Source organism: Lepisma saccharinum, chromosome 22 (genome assembly GCF_977018435.1).
Source record: "Lepisma saccharinum chromosome 22, izLepSacc3.1, whole genome shotgun sequence".
Classification (NCBI taxonomy): Eukaryota; Metazoa; Arthropoda; class Insecta; order Zygentoma; family Lepismatidae; genus Lepisma; species Lepisma saccharinum.
In genome coordinates this window covers 32,051,774-32,071,869 of record NC_139250.1, presented here as the reverse complement: position 1 = coordinate 32,071,869, position 20,096 = coordinate 32,051,774, and the positions used below count along the sequence as shown (strand labels likewise).

At 38.1% G+C, this 20,096-nt stretch overlaps 1 protein-coding gene across 2 annotated transcripts; it reads left to right on the top strand.

Moving 5' to 3' along the window:
- Positions 1-858: 858 nt before the first annotated feature.
- LOC146004753 (glomulin) lies at positions 859-17,737 on the top strand. 2 transcript variants are annotated; one of them, XM_083143728.1, is made up of 3 exons: positions 859-1,061; positions 9,644-9,789; positions 15,588-17,737. In XM_083143728.1, exon 3 carries the CDS (start codon positions 15,659-15,661, stop codon positions 17,432-17,434), a length of 1,776 nt encoding a protein of 591 aa, XP_082999854.1. In that variant the 5' UTR covers positions 859-1,061; positions 9,644-9,789; positions 15,588-15,658; the 3' UTR covers positions 17,435-17,737. The 2 variants fall into 2 exon arrangements, with proteins under 2 accessions (XP_082999854.1, XP_082999853.1); XM_083143727.1 differs by lacking the exon at positions 9,644-9,789.
- Positions 17,738-20,096: the final 2,359 nt, after the last annotated feature.

The window sequence follows — 20,096 nt, the reverse complement described above, 5'->3', positions numbered from 1 at the left end:
TATTCACGATCGCTCGTTGTGGTAAGGATGCTTACCGGTTGCAACTCTTTCCCATTTTAATTTTACAAGAGTATTTTCACCTCCAAAACAAAGCCCAACGCGTACAGTTTACCTATGTCAAAGCACATAGCAATCTTAATCCTCATCAAGACCTTGTGGATCATTATGCCAAAACAGCTGTGGACGTTCCTCTCCCCTCTCCTATCCGACTTGCCTATACTGATCTTCTCCCACGGGTCAAAAAAAAAATTCACTCTCAGTGGGAAAATTGGGTCTATGACGCATTGGCAAAAACCACTACTTACAAATGGTTCTATGATAAACTCCCTATTCGACCCTGGTTTCATCATTTAAAAATGCCTCGTGAAGTGATCACCTGTATCCTACGCCTTAGAACGGGACACGTGACCACAAACGAGCATCTGGCACGAATTCATCAAACTCCTTCTCCCAATTGTACCTGCGGAGAACATAAACAAACCCCCACCCACTTATTTTTCCAATGCCCGCTATGGAACACACAACGACAGGCACTCCTCCACAGACTCCTTCGACAAAAGGTTGCTTTCCCTTTCTCCTTGCCCACTCTACTTTCATCTCCTTCCCCCTCTATAATGTGGATTCTCTATGGATTTGTCCGACAGTGCGACCTTCGCTTTTGATTCCATCCCTCATCATTACTGTATTATAGTGCCAGTGAAGTGAAGTGTAAACCAATATAGTGCTGTTTATATTAGTGCGCGAACTTCTAGCCCTCAATGTTCTCCGACCGTTGCCCAAGACTGCTACCATTCAAGCGGTGAGGGGCATGAAGAAGAAGAAGAAGAGAAGAAGCTATGACAACCAGGCTTAGTTTCAGGAGTCACACATCAGGTAGCGTTCCCTGTAATCATGTCGATGTTCGTATGTCAATCCGAAGAGCGAACATTCAGAGAACACGATACATGTAGAACAAGGTAGAACTTGATACATTTATAGGTGTGGTCTTACTTGACGAACCGGTGATCAGGATGTGCAGTTGTTAGTGTTGAACCTAAAATTTCTAGACGAAGGCTTCACAGGTTGGTATTTTTTTAAGTATTCCGACGAAATATGCCGTCACAAAACCTAACCTACCGGCACGAAGTAAGTAAATTGTCGTAGGAAAGTTGCAATTATAGGCTAAACATTATGTTTATTATTGTGGTACCAGTTAGATAAGCCGCAGACACATTTAACTCGTTTATTTTCAAATAAAATTCATTTCTACTTACCTCATATGCATAGCGGAACATTTTTCAACTTTGGATCACTTTTTTTTCCATGAAAAAAAGCTTTATTTTTAACATTATAATTATTTATTGGTCGTTGCTAATTCGGAGGGCAAATCTTGACTCATGTTGTCTATCGTCAGCTGATATGCAGTATCGTCAACAGATGTGCAGTGTTTCCAAACTTATGAACCGATAAATGCCGCACAAACTATTCACAAAAGGTTTTTAAGCGAAAATTGATCCACAAACCATTCACGGAAGGTTAGGTTAAGTTAGGTTAGGCAAACATAGAAAATTGAATTGGAAAAAGAAAACCCGCTCACACGTCATCTTGTAAAACTACCACGTGGTTTTTACACTAACACTTATTAACCGAAAAATGATTGTTATTAATCCACAAACCATTCACGGAAGTTTAGATTAGGTTCAGTTAGGTTAGGCAAACAGAAAATTAAATTGGGAAAAAAAATCCTGCTCACACGTCAATTTGTAAAACTACCGCGTGGTTGCTGCACTGACAGGAGGTTACGTAATCGAACGCACGGAACATTTGATTCACGTAGTAGACGGTAATGGTGGCATGAGCTATCGTGCAACGGTGATACATGAATGTCGAAAAATACCTTATTTACAGGCCGAATAAGTTGCACGATTCGAAAAAACACTTTCCCCAGCTTCAGAAAGTCCACAATAACTAAATTCCGTAAGTACTTTCTCGTCTTTTCTCCTGTAAATTTCCAGAAATGTGTTTCCGGTTTATCTAATAGTTACCAATATTTGTTGATATGGCTTACTATATTTAATGTATAATGGCACTATTACAATGATTGCACATCCACTTTTTTAAAATTTTAAGTACAAGGGAAGCAATTTGCTTTTTGTTTACTATTGTAAAGAACACGTCAAGTAGGATACTATAGAACACACACAATTTTCAACAACAAATGTATTTCTGTCACCCAAATTCGCAATAATAATCACCTTTATGGCGTCAATATACGTCATCCATGTTTGAATGATGCTACCAAAATGCTCCAATAAGTTGTTTCTGTCGGGCTGATGTATCACGAATCACTATGCCAGTTGTAATTAAATATTGCGGCAATATGATGTCAAGATCCATGGAGATACCCAAGTTGCAAATCTGATATAACTAGAGCCCGGAAGTTCAGGCATTTATTTTCGTTAAAATAGGCAGGCAAAAAGGCATTTATAATGTGGTAATAGGCACTAAAAATGAAAAAAAAGGCACATTTAGAAGTCCCTTACTTTTATCTATAATTTCTGGCAAAATGTTAAAATCTAAATTGGGAAGAGCATTTCAATTTTCTCCGTCTTGATTGCACATAACTACAAGGTGCTTTTTAAGTTCTAAACATTCATTGATAGTCGTCTGTCAGAGAGAATGTTTTTCATAATAGAAAATGATCTTTCTACTTCGACAGAAGTTATTGGAGCATACATATAACAAGCTAATGTAGCTGGACTCATTTTGGTAACAGCATTTTCACCTTTTAGAATATCACAAATTGTTTTCAATTGTTTCAAGTCCTCATTTGCACTCACTACCCGTTAGCACTTTTCCGCAACAGCTCACCCCTTTTCTCCTGGCACTTCCATCATCTGCTGCAAAGATTCCTCGAAGATTTTCATGGATGCTATAATTGTAATTGTCTCTGGCAATGCACCATAATGTGCAAAAGTAAACTTGAATAGCACAGGAGTTTTTTCACTTCACGAATTGAAGCCGCTTCATTTTCTGGAAGAGCATCGATCACCTCACTGATTTTTTGAAGGTTGTTAGCATAATATATAGCTGCTGATATCCAGGTTCCCTATCTCGTCAAGACTGGTTGCTGAGGTAAACTAAGCTCAATCGCAACTTCCTGAAATTTTCGGGTTCGAGAGGGAGATTTCAGAAATATTTTCTTTGTGTTCGAAATCAACCTGTCCACTTCAGCAGTCAATCATGCACAAGAAATGTTAACCGAAAGGCAATATCCTGACTCAGCATGAAATACTTTTTTCTCACACTTTTCTCCTTCAGCAATGTTGAAACATGCGTGAGTTCAATATTACTTAAATAAGGCGAAAATTATTCACATAATAAACGGAAGAAAAATAAATGCCAACGTTGTTGTATGGTGAGTGCTAACTAATCAAATGACCGTTTAAAGCAGCAGACAGGCATTTGTTGAATCTTCTGAACTTGAACACCGCTTTCTACTTGGTTGAATGTCATTTCCTTGCACCACCCTGACACTGGAATACATCTGCACTACACAGAGTGTCTAAAAGTGCAGCGAATTAGACGGGGCTACAGTCACTGCTGCAGAGCATGGAATGAATGAGTTCAGCATGTTTTTCCAGATCCAAACAGTTTATTCTGCAAGCTGTTGAAATTGGTCACTGTATCTGACAGATACAAACAACTTACTAAACTCACCCCCGAGTCACCACGAGGAGACAGTGGTTGTCTGTATTCAGACAAAGAGAGAAGATACTGCATGCCTAATTGCTTCCAAGTAGAAAACAATATTGGGTGCATGTATGTCAGCAATATGGCATGACTGATGTAGGGTTAAACAATGGGAACCATTACCCACCAAATCTACTCATGAAAGCATGTAACATCATCATCTTGCATTCAAAGGGTCCCGGGTTTGATACCCGGTGGAGGCGCATAGTGGTTTATAACCCACTTTAAACTGTAGGTCCAGTCCTGATTAGCCTTCTGTGCATAAAGGTGGACTTAAAATTCAAATCAAAGTAAATCAAAGCATGCAAGTGCAAGATTGTAACAGGAAGTAAGTTTCACACAAAATACTATTTTATTTCTCTGATGTTAAAGGATGGACCTTAATCAAGTGGAAGGGAGTTTACAGACATGGTTTTAGTATTTATTAGTATTACAATATGTTATAGCAATTTTTCAGAGTAGAGTAACAGCAAACCAATTATTCCTGTTGTCCAAGCCGTATGATATAAGAGTATATTACAGTCATGGAGAATAGGTGTTGAATTTGACAAACAACTCTCTAGATTCTTGTTTAATAAATTACGCTAACGAAAGCTCTTATTCACCAAAACTTGATTCAGAAAATTAAATGTCAAAGCTAGTGCACATGCAAAACATAAGTCACCTATGTGCATTAGTTCCTTTTAGAACTACGCAGTTAGGGAGAATATTAAAATTATCACTTTGTCTTTGTTCGTTACAGGCCCAAGTTCCTTTTTTATAATTTCCATATTCATATTATTGTGATGCTGGGCATTTCTTCATTGGCGGAATTCTGTACCTGTTTATGAACACACACATAGTCTTATCAGGAAATGAAAACAGCACAAAGTAAAAGACTATGTGACACCAGCCATCACACACTAAACAGATTTTCTAAATATTTACTGCACTTTTTTGTTGACAGAATGACCTCCCCGATGGCATAGTGATAATGCTCTTGCCTTGTAATTATGGGATGCTGGGTTTGATACTTAGCAGAGGCACATGGTGGTTTCAAAACCACGTCAAGCTGTACGTCCAGTCCCAATTAGCCTCTCTGTGCATAAAGTGGACGTAAATCTAAACTTCAAACTTTTGTTACTATTTGCACATTTTAAATATGTTTGATTACCATAGTGTTTCCACACTATTCTTAATCTTTTCATGTGTATGAAATGTTTCCCATGCAAAGAAAATCCTCAAATACAGCCACTTACGAGTGTGGTCACTTTCACAACCTTCTTTTCATTACATTAATCCTCACAAATTTGTAATTTCTGTGTCTTTCAAATGAATCGGATACTTCTTCTGAACTTTAAACTCACTTCCACACCAATTTTCAGTATTTTCATCATCTTCTTTGACCTCTTGTGCAACCCTAAAATTAAATAAAAATAAATAACTCCATTTGTATAATATACTTGCATAATTTATTTACTGCATTAAAATCTACATAATGAGTTTCTTATAAATGTTCGATATGGCTTCCCTGGATGTAGACTTTCTTGGTCTTTGCACATAAGTCTCGCTCTTGGCTTCCACTACATGATCTGCTACAGCCTGTGTTGACAAAGCCATCATGCCAGGGTAGAGGCACATATTTTTGGTAAATAAAAAAGCAAAATTTCAGTACAAAAACAGAGTTGATTTCGGGTTCCAAAGCGGTAAATAAAATAAAATTTTGGTGTTATAGCGGTGAATAATCACATCAAAAGTGCTATATAAAATGACATTTTGGTTTTAAAATTGTGAATATAATCCTAAATTTGATTTAACTGCAATTATTACACAAGATAAACTTAACCCTTCTAATAGCACATTTATGTAGTTACCAGAGTTTTAAGTTTATTCCTGTGTAAAGCGGTCCATTTTTGCTTCTTTTGAGAAGCACAATTAATCAATTTTCCATGAATTACATAACTCACAGCATACTTCGACTTCAGAATGTGTCGTGTCGGTATATAAATGATAAATTTTGTGTTTAACCTTCCAGCGGGCGCGTTCATAATCGTGTCACCAGCGGGCGCATGATGCATTTTTTACGTCATTTAGTATCATTCATTATGAGAAAGGATTTTTATAATATAAACGTAAATGTTTTTGGGTCTACATTCATTGATATCATATCTGAGGTTAATATAAATGAAACATATTGAAATGCAAGTTAGAATGCTGAAAAAAAGAAGAAAAAACAGTACGTAACTTATTACATATTTATAGCGCACCACACTTTTCATCAGCAGGCGCGTGTCGTACTTTTTACGACAGATATTCCTGCTGAAAACCTAAATGTTACAAGTCTATGTACAAACACTTTACATTCCAAGTTCAAGAGGGACCGAGTCGAGTAAAAATTCTCTAAGTCATATGAAAAATTATGGGCAGTCTATGGCAATATCCTGTGTACACACTCCCGCCTCCCCCTTCGCTCACCTCACACACACACACACACACACACCAACACACACACACACACACAAACAAACACCCCCCCCCCCACACACACTATATCTCGTATAAACTAAGTAAAATAAACCAAATAATAAGAACTTACTTTCACATTTTCAGATATGTCCGTCCCCTCAAAACATCCCGGGAACGAGCCTAGCTACCAAAGTAAGTCAAGTCGCGATTAGCCTTTCTGTCCATAAAGCGTACTCAAAAACGAAATCAAAATCAATCAATCTATTCTATTCTAGAAACTTGAAGGATACGCTGAATTTCGCTAACGTCTACGTTTTGTCGACTCATTTTCAAAAATGACCTGACTAAATAATTACAGAACAGGAGCAGGCGCGCAGCGCAAACTTTACGACACGGTGTTCTGATCTGAAATAAACAACAATTGGCAGAGTATAACATATGGATTAGTAACAATGACTGCTAATATGCAACACAAAATACCTCTTTGAGGAATACATAAAAAGCATAGGTCGACGAATTCAAAAGAAACACAAGAAAATTAAAGAAAATTACTTTTGGCGTAAATTTTGCGCAGGCGCGCCCGCTCGAAGGTTAAGAGTATATTTCGCATTTTGCAGTTCATTTTGCATTATTTTGTGACAAAACAGGGTAGAAAAATGCACCTCACACCTTTCAGAAACATGAAAAATGAACATTACAGCATGTTATTTCATATTTCGTGTTTTCGTCAACATCGTGTTTGCTTGAGGTGGAACGTTTTCTGAAACGCCTTTGAGTGGTAACTACGGACTGTGTTTCATGGAACCACAGACCACACTGCGCATGCTCCACATAGATGTGGCATGGAGTCTTACGTCTCTTGAAAGGTGGTGTTTTGTTTTGATCAAGGCTTGCATATGGGAAAAGTGCTGTGCCACGATGAAGTGTGTTAAAATGGTTGAAGGATTTGAAAAAACATTCACGTCCAGTACTGAGGACAACAATGAGCAAGTCAGTGCCATGATCCTGACCAAAAAGAATGAGTGACTATCGATGGTGTCTTCGATGAATTTTAGCCCCTGGTACACCTTCAGGCCACAAAAGACGAATCACTGCTTGCTGTTCTTTGGTGCAAATGGAGAGGCGTGGTCATGTTTACCTTGCAACAACAAGAAAGAGTGATGAAGGTCAAGCATGCATTAAAGCAATGACTAATGCACATTCGATTGACATCTGCACACAGAAGCCATACAGACAATCTAAGAAAAATTACAGGAAAAGTGCAGATAATTATTGACTGTCTCTAATATACAGCGTGTCCCAAAATGATAATCAGGATTTCATAGTCTTTAATTTCCCTTATACGAGGTGTGGCTAGAAAAAAACCGAACTGTTGCTACAAAATCTTTTATTGGTTATTTTTTACAATACGAACATTATCACCTTCAAAGTACTCCCCTGCACTATCGATACACCGCTCCATACAAATCTTCCATTTCTGGAAGCAGTGCTGGAAATCATTTTCTGAAACCATGTTCATGACCTCCGTTGCTTTTGTTTTCACAGATTCTATGGTCGTAAATCTGGTTCCTTTCAGTGCTGATTTGACCTTTGGGAATAAAAAAAAAGTGGCATGGAGTGATATCCGGTGAATTGGGTGGATGTTCTAACACTGGGATCCCATGCTTGGCCAAAAAAGCATTGACTGACAATGCCATGTGGACAGAAGCATTGCCCTGATGAAGAATCCATGACTTGCTTTTCCACAAATCAAGTCGTCTTCTTCTTACTTGCTCACGAAGGGTCGTCAGCACCTTAATGTAATGTTGGTTGTTTTGCAATAGCTCGAATACTCAAGCGACGATCCTCTCGAATCAATTCACCAACATTTGCAATGTTTGATTCCGTTTTTGACTAGCAAGGCCGTCCAGGATGCGAGTCGTCCGCCATCACTTCTCGGCCCTCTTTAAACCTTTGAAACCACTCGAACACTTGCGTGCGTGATAAACACTCATCTCCGTATAATTCCTTCAACAAACCATAAGTTTATGTGGCGGATTTTCCGAGTTTTATAAGAAACTTCAAATTGATATGTTGTTCCACTTTCACACTTAAAATTTTTCCGACTGAGCAAAGATGTACGGTTCACTGAGCACCACGCACCCTGGAAAATCACACAGTCGATAGGCAGGATATCACATTATACACTCATGCACCGCTTGACCTTGATGCGCTTGTCGTTTGTCGACAGCAACATCAATCAGTTTTTTTTCTAGCAACACCTCATATAAAAGGTCAAAGTTTATGTGGAAATAAACAACTCAAATTTACATAGTGTACCTTAAATGTTCAATGTGAGCACCTTTTGTAAGATGGAACACATCCATCCGGTAGTCCAATGCTACTCGATGCTTTCGTTCAACACACTTGGACATCCAGAACTCTTCTGTTTGCAGACACATCCAGTTGTTTGAAACTTATTAAACCATCGACGGATGTTGTTATTGGACAGAGGATCACTTCTAAATCGCCATCGAAAAGCTCGCTGAACTGAAACAACAGAACCACACCTTGCAAATTCAATGAGACAAAAGGACTTCTGCACTGGAGTCGCCATCTTGTAATACACCTACACCGCTGTGACTGGTGGGAAACAAATGATAGCACTCAGAGTAGTAGTAACCTTCCACAGTTGTTCTTATTGTGCATGTACGATATAAGCATTTGCCTTTGTTGCAATATATCACTGTTTGAAATCCTGATAATCATTTTAGGATATGCTGTATTTATTGCTGGGTGACAAGGTGTAGCAAGATACGAGGGATATCATTTGGGACGTAGCAATTAAAAGCTAGTCAAACTGGGTTTTGCAGTTCATAGATAGCCATCCTTAGTTCAGTAGTGAGGGAAGGAAGACGAATGAGCAAAAGCGTACTCACCTAATCAGGCATAAGCGCGATTCCCCTGATTCCCTGGACCTGAGACTTCGATGGCATGGGTGCGGCAAGTCACCCATGACACAGCAAGTGCAGCTGCAACAGTTACTTGTATAGTTGTGTGTATTAGATCTGTGGCCACAGAAGGTTCATGCACTGATCCTAGTTTCCAAAAGTCCTGGCCCGTACTTATCCGACTCTCCACTTGCCAATTTCTGATGAGCTTGGAAGCTGTTGTGTCACTTCTTCCTTGTCTTGATTAGGAAGGGCGACCTGGAAGTTGCAAGATGAATTCTGTCTAGTCAGAAGGATATTGTTATTGTTGTTGCCTTGATTGGTTTAGTGTGCTTGAATTCAAGCTTTTTTTAAAATTTTTTATGCCCGTTCACCTCTCCATAATTTTATATAATATAGTATAAATGCAGCAGGGGCATGTCCAGGGGGAAAAAAGCTGGAGAAATGGTGTGGCCGGATCATAATTTTCATACATGCTGTGTGTGTTTGGGAGGGAGGGGTGTGGTATTAATAATAATATCATCTCTTTTTTTTAGAGCGGGCTTGTTTTCCACTCTGACAACAGACACTTGTCTGGGAGATTACAAAGTAAAAATGGAAAATATGAATGGTTATCCATGAGTAAACAAGAACAATCGATTGTGGAACTGTAGAACAGCAACTTCCAGTTCACTGCCGCTGGGTAGGCTTTAAGACTAATTCAAGCATGTACTTTCGGTCTTTCTTCTCATTTTGTATATCAGATGAAATGAATCATATAAAAGCACTTAAAGACTAGGAGGAGAAGAGATATCTGGACAAAATAGAGGTTTTCTACATCTATTGGATGAGCAACTAGAAAGTAATACGGGATTATTCCAGGATGATATCCATTTGCTGAGCATCATTACGTTTGGCGATATTTGTAGCCTACATATTTTATAGAAAGTAATTTTGGTAACAGTGCGATCTCCGCCGAATGGATTTCTTCATTTTTACTGAAGAAACTACTTACGGAAAATAAGTTTCTATAGCATTCTGAAAGTTTGTGGAGGTATTTTCTTCCAATCACATTGTTTTACGAACAAGATTTTAACTATGCTTGCCTAACCTAACCTTGTCAGAAATGGTTATCTGTAAATGGTTCTTGGGGCTATCCGTCAATGGTTTTTGGGTCTATCCATCAATGGTTTGTGGGGCTATTCAGGAATTTTTCGGTTACGAAGGTTGGAAACACTGCATACCCACATGATCCACGATGCGACTCAAGCTGTACCCGCCATATCGTATGTTACGGAAGCGAAAAAACGAAGAACAATAATTACTGTTAATATGAAAAATTGAAATTATTTTCGTGAAAAAAGCAAAATGCCACCTTAAAGAATGTTTCACAATGCAGAATAGGTAAGTACGAATGTTAAAAATGATGAAATAAACGAGTGAGAGGTGTTCGGTGGAGATCACACTGGTACCGTAATTTTTCCTACACAGCGCAAGCACGTAAAGCATATAATTCTTTGGATGCCTACATTTATGTTTTAAGTGAAAAAGTGCATGATATACGGACATATAAGAAAGTGGAGAAAGATGTTTCTCCTTCTTTCTACAATTAGAGCGAGTCAGTGGGATGCGGTACTGCACATTTGCTGATTTTGTTCCCGTTGGAACACAGAAATACAAAATGCTCATTGTTATTATAAGTCAGTTTTGTACTATTTGTGTTAATCATGGCGATGAAGATGAATAATAAACTGGCAAAATTATTGATGGGACTAACACAATGATACACCATTGCCTTACCAGTGTTCAAACCTAGGACCTCTTCTCTATCAATGTTGCAGCAATTACCATATGCAAAAGAACACTTAGTTTTCTCATTACACAAAAAAATATTTTTTCTGGTTACACAAAAAATTAATACCATTCGTGTGTTCTTGAAGAATGTATCATGTAACCTAACTGACTATGACCGAGCATCTTTTGAAATGAAAAAACACTCATATTACTAAAACAGAAAGAGAATATCTAGGTTTGAATGATTTCATTTTTACCTTTAATGAAGTGGTTACTAGAGGGTGTGGGATGCAAAATTTTTGGTTTGAACGGAATCAGGACAGGAAATTTTCAAAATCCTGCCGTTCAAGATGGGAAAAAAACTGTTATTCCCCGACTAAATTGGGAGATTTTCGGGATGGAAAATATTCAAATAGCCCACACTGAAAATTTTAATTATACACACAATTTTGCCCTCAGGTGATGATTGATTTTTGCATTTTTGGAATAAAAACTGCTATTTTTAATAAATTTCGGATGCTTATAGTTCAAAAAAATATGTAGAGAATAAACCACTAACACTACTATTTAGATTTTCCTGAAGTCTTTCCTGGTCCCGACTTTTTGGAATCGTGCACATCCGTTGTGATTACTGCTTCTAATTTTCATGCCTGACAGCTTGAACGCAATAAATTTTGCACCCTAGATATCAAGGAAATGGATGAAGAGAGATCTGTGCAAGATCATTTAACCCTGCTTGTAGTTTACATCCTACTGCTACACACCCATTCCTTCCTTTCCTACATGGTACAATCTTAACTCCATGTTGTAAGCCCACGAACCGGAAGTTGTTGTGCTACAACTATGGTGTCTGCCCGAAGACACTTCCTTCAGATGGATAGCCCCTATAAGCTTGATGGACACTGAATATAAAAATATAAATTGAATAAAAAGATAAAGAAAGAAAAAAAGGATTACATATAAAAACTAATGTACATAGATATCTAATGTTCATCACATTCATTTTTAGTACATATATGAAGTCAGCTGAAACAATGAATGAAAAAGTAATAGCAATAATAATATGAAAAGACTAACCAAAATAATGAAATTTAGAATGTTAATAGTTGCCGGACCCTGTGGCTGAATGGTTAGCACATCGTGCTGTGACGCCAAGGGTCCTGGGTTCGAATCCTGCTCGGGATTGGTTTTTTAGAATTCTGTAAATGTCCTCCTATTCTGGAAAAAGCATAGCATCGATCATAGCCAATGTGCTGCATAGAGAATGTTTCCACACATAACAATCATCATATCACTTGGGGCGCATTAAGTATTCGAGCAATGCTCACCTAGCATCTGGGAGCTGAACACTATTACTTTCCCGACTGAGTCATTAGTAGGGATGTGCGGGATCCAGAAAAGTCAGTACCGGGATCGGTAAAAAAAAAATTCCCGTTCCGAAATGATTTCCAGATTTTTCGGGATCTTGAGCAGTCGGGAACCTCCAAATGGTCATTTTTAAAAGTGGTTAATTCTTGATGTTTTCTGCATTGAAAGTGTCTTGACACTCTTCGGAAATTGTTAGCTTTTATTTCAGGGGGAAAAAACTTAAGGAAAAATGACGTGTAAAATTCGTGATTTCCACAGCTGAAAATTTCTCGTCTTTGTCTGGAAATTGCAAATTTTTCCAATCCTGAACGTCTGAATTTTTAAAAATTTCCCATCCTGATGAAAAAAAGTTCTGTCCTGCACACCCCTAGTCATTAGTTCGTATTATTCTAACTCGTTGCTTTGCAATCTGAGACTTTTAAAACACATATAATCTGAGCAGTTCCTTTTCGATTGATTGATATGGCTTATTTTAATTCACTTTTTTTGCCACTTTTTACTAATCGCGAAGATGAGGATGAGCTATGATATGATGATTTTCATGAAGGGACACTCACCGATAACACTCATGCCCTGGCTGGGATTCGAACGCAGGACCTCTGGCATTGTGGCATTCTTATAATTGTTATCTGTTTCCATCACAATTTGATACAGGTAGTAAGATAACAAAAATACCGAGCGATGCATTGAAGTGTAGACCACCACATCTATGTTTGCGCTATTGGCAAACGAGGTGCTTACAGCGATATGTCGGCACTGTAGACTGTCCGTGAACCAGGCACGCACGCTTCCATAACTAGTTTAAATAGTGATTTATTTACGACATGGAACTTTTACACCCTGGAATGTAGTTTCAAATCACGTTTGAACTTCACGTGCTGATTAACACATATGAATCATAAATAAATACACGCTGTACAGTAGGAAACATTTGCTGAACCATGACACACTTTGCAGTTAGATACACTATAAAAAACACAATACGTAACAAGAACCGTATCACTTCACAGTTGCCAGACTAATAAACAGGCCACACAATACAAAACAAGGACCCTTATCACTTCACAGTCTCCTGTCTACTTTCAGGACCTCCATAAGAACTGGTTTCTAGCACCCCCTCACCAGCTTACGTTAGTGATTGTCTTAATAAAGATGTATAAAATGTGTGCGCATCGAAGGTAAATAGTTTGAGCACCACCTTTCATAACTGTGTTAAGTAAATCACTTTTTAAAATAATTATGGAAACTGTTGTGCGCTTGCTTCATCAACACTCTGCGATGTCGCCAAATGGCCGCAAGTGCTTCGCTTGCAGATAGAGGAAACACGACGCAGCAGTCTACACTTCAATGAATCGCTCTATACAGTAAAGAATGATACAAATTGCTTGGCTAAGAAAATGTATTTGCCAGTTATCAAAGTATGTGAAGACACTAAATATTTAGTATTTCTGCATCAAAAAGAAGATCCTAGAAAATGTACTGAAAATTACAAGCTCAGGAACTTGCTTTACACAGTTGTGGAACATTGCACTAAATTACAGGTTATTTATAAATATATTAAAGGGGTAATATTACTGACGAAACTGATACACCATACTAATACCAATGATAGAGGACTGAGTTATCTGTCCCATTACTAATAAAATGAAGGTGAGGATGGAATGGCAATGAGGAGAAATGAGACAGACATTGTACAATACATTTAAAATAGTAATGTAGTCAGTATTGAGTACTCTGGGAGAAACTGAACGTGCATTAAGAGTAGAAGTTTCTATTATGTACAGTATGTTTTTTTTAAGAGATGAAGATGTTGGATTTGAATAATGTGTCGCATGATTTTTTGGGGTTTTTATTTCTGTGATTGTAGTTGTGATCAGCAGTTTTAAAACTTTTGTTTTTGTTTTACTAGCATGTCTGCATTGTTGTTTTATTTCTATTATGTCTAAATAATATGCAATAAATAAGAATTGTTGCAGTGAACCAAGTCAAATTTTTAGATTACGCCACTGGTGATAATTAAATTTTGTTATTTTTCAATAATTTAATTTTCACTATCTTTTTGCATACACCTTACTTCCTCAAGCATTCACATCATATGGCTTTGGTTAAAACATGATCAAAAAGAGATTGATAAAGAGGGTGAAAAGGTAGTCAGAAGTTAAAATGAAGGTACCAGCCAGTTGCCAGTGTTATGTCAATCTTGCCACCAAAGTTTAGGTTCTCCCTAGATATGGGTGTTCTTTTGCTTTATATGCAGTGTGAATCAAAATAGAGTAAACAAAAATTTTGACTAAACTACATGAAATGCAACAATGATATTTGTCGTGTATCAATCAGTAACACTTCAAGTTTCTATGAATGGCTACAAGTGTACAATGTGGCTTCTACCAGTTATGCAACACACATCCGATCAAAATTCTAGTCCTTGCGACACTTTTCCCAAGAACTCCTCGTCTCCTTTAGCTGTTGCACATTCTGCGGCATAGGTGGCACCAGGGTGCGAAATCATTGAAAACTGGTGAGGGGAGAAAGTTCTCCCTACAAACATGTGTACATTTTACGATATACATATTTGTAATGTTATTAATAAAAGTAAAAATAAATTACTCAATTAAATATATTATTATCATCATGATTATTATTTACATAAAGGAAATTAATTTGTTACTTTCATACATATCAGATAGTGTAAAGCAGCTAACTAATTCCTTTACTAACTGGTTAAAGATGTTAATAAATTATGAAATATCTGAAGTGGTTTTATTATATGTAAGTTTTTGTTTAGTTTGTGCATTATGTTAATATAAATCAATTAGATTGTCTTGCATTCTTGTTTTACTTTTATTGTGCATATTGATGTAGATTTGTTAAAAATGATCTCTTGAGGGAGAATGCATTCAATACTCACAACCACACTAATATGTGTGTGTTTTCGATAATATTCTTAGTAAAGTATATTTGAAATTAAAAGTAATTACTTATCTTTTGTTTGTTATAACAAAAACTCTTTATCTTGGAGAAGGATGATGCGTTGATCTTGGAATATCTTATGCCACTGCAACACATGTGAACATTTTTTCACCTCAGCAGTCAAAAAACGAACCACATCTCTCTCTGCTCCGTTTACTCACCTTGTGTGCACCTTGAGATCTATGCATGCTGACCTGTTTTCATTTGACTGAGCCTTATAAAAACAAAAATTCAAATTCAGTTTGTGACAGGGTGACTGCTACCTTAATTTTAAATAAAATGAACATAACCTACATGAAAATGTTGGTATGTGGTGTAAGTTATTCTTTTATCTTGTGATTTTCTTTAAAAAATACTTTTCTGTTACAGCTGAGAAGAAATTCTTCCGGTGCTGAAGCTCAACAGTTGAATCTTGTGGAAGTTCAAACCCTGAAGACATAATGGGCGAAATCCCGCGTCTTGAAGGAAATCGTGTTCCTTTCATTCTTAGTGAATTGAAGAGACATCTCGTTAATCGGGAGGGAAATGAGGCAAGGGACCTCATTTGTGGACAGCTATTTCAAAATAACGTTCAGAAATACAGTGTGGACATAGTACCAATTGTTTGCAAATGCATGAGTGACAAGCTCTATAGTGAGAATCCTGAAATGTACAAATGTTGCGAAGACATTGTTAGTCACATTGCAACAGTAGGGAATCCTGAGGAGATATTGTTGGAGTTGATTGAACAGGCTGAAATGATCCACGATGATGTGACCTTCAAAAGCATGCTGAAGCCAATGCAAACTGTACTTTTCAGATTACCTACAAGGAGAGGTCAGTCATTGCAATGGTGCCTGAACGTTATGCTGGGGTACGTTATGGTTCTTCCATTACCCTTGAGTTACAATCTGGAAGGAGAGGAAAGGAAGCTTATGGACCTTGACCCTTGTGTAATAAGAATAAGTGACGTATACAAGGAAATTGTGTCGTTTTGTGATCCGTTCGTGAATGAATCTTCTCTGAGGCACGTTAACCCTGATGATAGGGATAGAACCCGTGAACGTGATGTGTTACTAGACTTTCTAGTCCGTCTACTCGGAAGACCGTTGGCATTTCTTGATCTTGAATGTGATGGGTGCCAAAGCTCAATTCGTGTGACTGCAGAGTATTTAGTTCATTACATCACACTTGTAGTTGGCGACATTGTGTGCTTTCTGAATGACTTGGAACTGAAGAAATCTGAGGCTGATAGCAGTAAGGGGACAGAAACGCCACCATTACAGGATGCTACTCATGGGATTGACTACGACGAAGACATTCCTGATATATGCTTAGCAAATCTGTATTATTTAGTCTTTTCCGAGGGTGCAAGCATCTGTGAAGTTCCGTTCGTCTACAATCACATGTACATCCTAGAGAGATGTCTGTATTTGTCATCTGTGCTTCTGAAAACATTGAAGGAATGTGCTGTTAGCAAAGGCTTGCAGTTAACAAATACTGTTTTGGAAAGGGTTGACGTTGGGTCTGTAGGCTACGAATTTGGAAGCAAGAAGTTTGTGTTTGCACTAGTGGGCGCTTTGATTTACTGTGAAGTGAAAGAACTCAGGACTGTTGCACTTAATATACTCCAGCAGTACATTAAGATGTTTGACACGAAAGGGAAGTATCTAACGCTAACAAGTATGTTCTCCTGGGTGGACCATTCGGGTGTTGCAGGCTGCTTAATTGTAGAGCTGAAGAATATTGTTAACAATACGCTGAGATCCATTGAGCCTTGCTCATATTTCACTGGGAAGAAGCTGTTTTCTCTCATTTTGAAAGCTTGCAGTCTTCCTAAAGGTGCAGAGAGCGACCTCCTAGATCAGAATGATCGAATCGTCAGCTCGCTCAATTTGTTTCGGTTTCTGTTACTCGCAGACTTCGATAACAAAACCGGTGTGTGGGATCACATCTCAAAATTCGAAGAGTCGTTTCTTAAGCCACTGCAGTCGGGCATTACTTTGTCCAGAGCCCACTATCAGCTGAAGCTGAGAGAGATTCAGGAGGAAAAGAAAAGTCCTGATGGTAAGAGCGACTGTAAGGTTTCGTTGACGGTAGGTGGTAGCCAGTTGCCAAAATTGCCAGCGGAAAACCAAATCGCTGTCGTCAACAGTGCCCTTAATGCATTCGATTTGTTAGAAAGTTTGTTGGGTAGAGTTAACGAGGTTATTGTAAAGGGCGCAAGTGTCCACTGATGCAAATGTACATTTCAAATAGGTTTACCAAACAGCAGCTTATCGTTATCTTTTCACATTTATATTTTTGTGATTTTTTTTACTTATTCATGTTATCAAGTCTGTAATTAAAATTGTTATATATTTTATATCAAGACTATGAACAAAGAAGGTGCGAGAAATAACTGTAAAATGAATTAAGAGATCTCTATAAATAAAATTATTTGCAATTTGAATTAGCTCGATGAAGAGTTTATCAACACTTGAATGTTCACATGACTACTGTTTCACGATAAAGAAAATATTAAAATAATGTCTACACAAGAGTTCTCTTTCCTACATACAATTTTCCTCAGTTCATTGCCAATGTAAAATGTTCCTACTTTAAGATTTTAAATATTTTACCATTTAACCGTTGTTGTGACTTTTTAACTTCTTGGAAAGCCTGAATAATGTAGAAAATAATGCAGAAAATGTTACTATTAGAATTGTTTTTATTCTTGCTGTGACATTTCATCCTAGCTTTGTTAGTGCAAGAATAAAAAAAACACTTTAATAGTAATTTAGCATATTATTTTGTAATATCCAACAGTTGTTATGCAAACAAGAACATTGATGTGAAGGAGTTCTTGAAAAATTATTAAAAAGGCATGGGAAGGTCCAAGGACCTATGTTCAGCGATAATTTTCAATTAACATGTTGTACTAAAACATGGAGAAAAAGTACAATGCACCCCTATTGGCTCTGAGCTGAGATATCACGTGACATGGTGCAGATGTCGGCATTTTCGTCCCAGAACGCTTGCTTATTAACTAGGGCTGAGCCGATGTATCGGTATCGGAATGTATCGCTAATAATTCATCTACCGATACCAGCTGATACTTTTAGTGCATATTGGGCTTTCACAGGGCCTGCAAAAATGTCAAGCGACACTTTCACAGAGACTAATTATCCTAGAAATTATGCAAAATTCAAACTGTCTGTTTGTTTTGCATGAAAAATTATATTTTGTGTTAACATAATATCTATTTTAATATCCTGATATAATTCTTAAATATTCTAAAACAAATTTATTAGTAAATTCGTGCATATGATTGAAGAATAATATTTACACAATACTGATCAATGTTTTGAACAAATTTTAATTTTTCAATTTCCAAGTATCGGTATCGGTGGGAATCAGTAAGAGCATCGGCTCAGCCTTATTATTTACGCACATATCTTTAGCATGTAGACAATTATATTTATAATGCATAATGAGTACTAACCTGTGTTATAAGAGTTGTTCATACGCTATCTCTGCCCAGAGCTAAAAGAAACACACTGTACATGTATAAAGGATGTTGAAAAAAACAAAACATATTTAGAATGTGTTGCTGTTTACTATTCAGTGGGAACATATATAGTACATTTGGTTAGGTGTGATATGGGTTGGATCAGTAATGGAACCAGAAAAGGAGGTAGGGGTTTCAGATAACCTCCAAGTCAACCAATTCCCCCCCTCTCCTACCTGGTAAAGAAGAAAAACTAGATAAATAGATGTTTAGCCTAAATATGCATTTTTTGTGCGGCACTTAGTGACATATTAAATCAGTGGCAGATTAACTACATTTCCTTTGGGGGGGAGGGGTTGAATGTCTTTACAGTTCCCAACCCCAACTTTTGGCACCCAAGACATGTTCCCCTCATGCTATGTTCCTGCCATGTGTGTCATAAAATGCTACAATGTCTGCTGTACATTAGAGTACCGCATGGGACCAATTTTTGCTCCCTCGTACTCGTTCAAATCTCCCACAGTCGGGCATGTTGTGCTCAATGGAATATCATTTTAATGTGACAATCATTGACACATACACTGCTCGCCATTAAAATTGCAACACGCAGAAGGAAATGAGATAGAAACACGAAACTTGGCAAATATGTAGTTCATAATAAGATAAGAAAATGATTACAGTTAGAGCTTAGTGGTGTGACATGTGACACGTAGAACATGGTTGCATAACCCCAAGGAGCTAGTAGCGTGTACAGCCTCCATGGGCGGCAATAACTGCTGCAACACGGCGAGGCATGGACAGAATGACTCTATCGATGTCTGCTTGTGGTATGGCGTCCCAAGCAGCTTCCACACGGTGCCAGAGGTCTTCAACATTACGTGCCGGAAACCTGAGTTGGGCCAGCCGGTGACCCACCATGGACCGGACATGTTCAATTGGCGACATATCCAGCGAACGTGCTGGCCAAGGAAGCAGGGGCACGTGGTTAGCTTCCATAAATGCGAGGACCTTCCTTGCAACATGGGGGCGCACGTTATCCTGTTGAAAAGTGGCATTATGCAGTGCATGGATTAATGGGACAGCAACAGGGGTGAGAACCTGTGTAATGTACCGTTGTCTGCTCAATGTCCCTTGAATGCGTACGAGACGCGAACGAACACCTATGGCGATGGCATCCCATACCATGATACCCAATGAAGGCCCTGTGTGATGATGCATGATGCAGGCGTCATGAAGCCTAGTGCCACGGTGCCGCCACACGCGTGTACGTCCATCATGATGATGTATACAGAAGCGGGATTCATCAGAGAACACTACAGCATTCCGCTCCGCCATCCATGCACGACGGTCTTGGCACCATCTCAGACGCAAACGCCTATGCTCTAGCGTCAGAGGAATCCGCAACAGTG